The following is a 3,303-nucleotide window of genomic DNA, read 5'->3' as shown; positions in this document are numbered from 1 at the left end:
TGGATGAACCACATGCGGGTGTCTTGGAGAGATGGTTCCAAATTTTCTGAGAATGCGTCATGTCACCACTACAAAACCAAGGGTTGTGAAAACCTAAAGGTGTTTCACACGCTAAACAATTATTACACAAGGCAATTACAGTACGTGCTTCTTGATTTGTTCATGATAAAAGGAGTACGTGTCAAGAAGCTGTTGCATAACCTAAATATGTGTTGAGAATGTTATCTCTTTCCATCTACATGTTCTGATTTGTTGTGCACCAAATGTTTCTCGTTTTCCAATGACGTGATATATTGTTACGAATCTGGAAACCATGATCACACTTAACATTCAGGTCCTTTAGCTCAGTTATTTCGGTATGTGTTTTATAGATAGCTCCCCTTCCCTTGTCGAGTGGGTAAATCAATGTAAATGCGCTGTGATTTATTTTAATAGTAAGGAGTTTTATCGGAATTATTTCAAGAGAAGAACAATGCTGCGGCGGAGGACGACCACCTCCCAACCCAAGATTCCGAGACGTAAACAAGAATGACGGTTAGAAAAAGGCTGCAGAGAAGAGCAACGATCCCCCGTCCTGAGATTCTCTGCGGGCTGAGGAGGGGGAGGGGGAGCACATAAAAGGAGAGGAAGGAAACCAAAGGGAGAAGCGAAAAAAGCAAGAGGAGAAGAGAAAGGAGGGAGCAAGCGAGAGAGGAGCCAGCCAGCGAGAAGCAACGAAGGAGCACCCACCTTGCTGAAGCGTTCATCGGTTGGAGCGCTCGTGTTGTGGGAGTGCTCATCTCCGAAGGCCTGGACTGGTCTTGCCGCTGCCGTCTGGAATGTCTTCTTCCTCCTCCTGAAAGATTGAGCTTGTGAAAGACCATCCGCCGCCGGAGCCGGAAGGGTTGCGAGTTGAGGTTTTGGTGGCCGGGACGGGCGCCGACCCGAGTCATCTTGAAGACCGCACGAGGCGGACAGGTCCAAAATAGATCCTGGCCTTCAGCTCCACTATCCTTCGAGCTGAAGGCCGAAATAAAGGCGTTAGCCACCACTTCTTTTGTGTGTATGTTTGTGTGTGTGTGTGTGTGTGTCCGTGGGCACGTTCTCTAAGTAGAGAACTGTTAAGTGCTTTTGCCTGTACATAAGTGCATGGTCTGATATTCTGTTTAATTCTTCCTCTTACGTGCTCCCCTAATTCCCCCCATTATTGTTGAAGAAATACCCTGATTGTTAAATGTATCAGCTCGTTTTGTGTTTCTTTCATTGGTTCGATATGACGCGTTTGAGGATTAGTGTCGGTAAATTGTTCATTTGGTCCAGCCCGACTTTGGTAATTCCGCTCGGTTACACCGGATCCGAGTCGGCGATAGCTACTCGATTCGGACAAAGTCAGCCGAGGGTGAATTTCCCCGGTAGTTTGGACCACGTGGGTATTTAGGTAAATTGAAATTGGCAATCGACCCTACCCCACGTGATCTATCTATTGGCGAGTTCGGTCCGATAGAGGACCGGTCAGCTCCGGAGTTATTCGGGGGACGACCGATACATTCCGGGAAATCGGTCAGGCCGACTTTCAGCTCCATCTAGTGGTTGTGCTCGCGGCCGATACCCGGCCCCATAACAATATAACCAGATCAGACTCTCCCCCAAAAGTGTTTTATTCAAAATAGGCATAAGCAGTAAAGAAGCACAATCTATAGAATGCAGTCAAAACCACAGAGAAACTCTACAATGCAGGCAAAGGTCTTGCCCTGATTTGAAAAAAAAAACAAACAAACAAAAAAAACGGAGAAAATTACACGCTTTTCTTATTTAAAAAAAACCCACAAAAACAATAATACACAATCACAGACTATTCACATGTGACTGATAATGAGAACACCGGACGAACGACTGGATTCGTGAACAGGGGCTTGTACAGTAGAAAGAATCAAGGACAGAAAACTAAGTCGCTCTTCTCAAGATGCTTTGCGCTCGCATTCTCACCTTATTTTTATCCTCTTTACACATTCAATCACGGCCTGGGTGCACGTTGGCTGCACTGCTAGAGCCATGGGGATGTACACGTGCAGATCTTTTTCTGCCACCATTATGCCTCACTATTACTGACAGTTGGTAGAAGACGAGTTAACAGTGTTGACTTTTATGATAATGTCTCGTTTGTGATAGGGAACTCGCAGTTCCGATTACAGTGGATGTCGGGGAAAGGGGAAACATATTACCAAGTCAAGTCAGATGCAATTGACAAGTGTTGTTATTGCCTGAATCTCAAAGATTCAGTCCTTAAAATAACTTTGCATACAATTAATGCTTTCCCCTTTTTTATCGTTCTGTACACAAAATACTGATTGGTAAGCCTTTCATGTGAAAGACTAAGAACGCCTATATATATATATATATATTATATATATATTTGTTTTAAAAAAACAAACAAAAAAACCCCCCCTTTTTAAATTTTTTTTTGCACATCAAGCGAAAGATGCAAGACACGCAGCACGTAGAACATCGACACGAAAATATGCCAGAGCAGGGTAAGAAACGGATAGAGAGAGAGAGAGGAGACGTGGAAGTGATCGGAAAGGGGAAATGAAGAGGACAAATGTGTAAGTCCTGTACTAAGTGCTTGCAATTAACATAACTTACAAAATGTAAAAACTTTCCCTTAGAGACCGACACATTCCTGTACACAGTCGCAGATCGCGTGATAAAACACCCTGATTCCAGCACAGCCCAGTGGAAGTCACTGGCATTGACCAACCACACCTTTCACAACACACACAAGTGGCCATAGCAACTTGTATAAGTTCCTCATCCATGACAACAGAGCATCAACTATGCTGTTAATGGGTGACAGTGCACTGCAGCAGCTGCGTTAAAATTGCATGTGCACACAAAACAAATGTTTATTAAAAAAAAAAAATCTTGCATACTGCAAAGAGACAATCATTTTCCTTTTCAAACAAAAAAAACCACTCAACCTTCTGATGGCATGAGAAGACTTCAAATGCACATTGGTGCGTGCGAGAAGTGTGAGCAGTCAATCCAGCACCACCGATGATCCAGTTGGATTGTCATTCGTGAGACAAGATTTTAGGCATCAAAAGAATGTAAAAAATAAAAAAGTAAATAAAATAATGCACAATGAACAGATTTAATTCCTCATCTCGGATGAATAAAATAAACGAGATAAACAGGCTGGAAGGGGATGATGCTTGGAAGGACCAGACATCAGACGGCATCCGCTTTAGACTTCTTCACGCTGCCACTAGCCTTCCTGGAAATAAGGGCACACAACAGAGCATTATTGCATTCGGACAATATGGA

At 43.6% G+C, this 3,303-nt stretch overlaps 1 protein-coding gene across 8 annotated transcripts in view; it reads right to left on the bottom strand.

Moving 5' to 3' along the window:
* Nucleotides 1-1,619: 1,619 nt before the first annotated feature.
* LOC147018063 (host cell factor 1-like) overlaps nt 1,620-3,303 on the bottom strand; it is a 139,192-nt gene continuing 137,508 nt past the window's right edge. For all 8 annotated transcript variants that reach the window (XM_085897362.1, XM_085897361.1, XM_085897360.1 and 5 more), the window contains one exon: nt 1,620-3,253. In XM_085897362.1, coding sequence (XP_085753488.1) covers nt 3,208-3,253 — 46 coding nt within the window. In that variant the 3' untranslated portion in view covers nt 1,620-3,207. The remainder of the gene's footprint in view (nt 3,254-3,303) is intronic.

This window comes from Eptatretus burgeri, chromosome 10, assembly GCF_056783735.1.
Source record: "Eptatretus burgeri isolate ZD-2024b chromosome 10, Ebu_testis_v1, whole genome shotgun sequence".
NCBI classification, from domain to species: domain Eukaryota; kingdom Metazoa; phylum Chordata; class Myxini; order Myxiniformes; family Myxinidae; genus Eptatretus; species Eptatretus burgeri.
The sequence above is the reverse complement of the archived record's forward strand: the minus strand, read 5'-3'. Positions and strand labels throughout refer to the sequence as shown.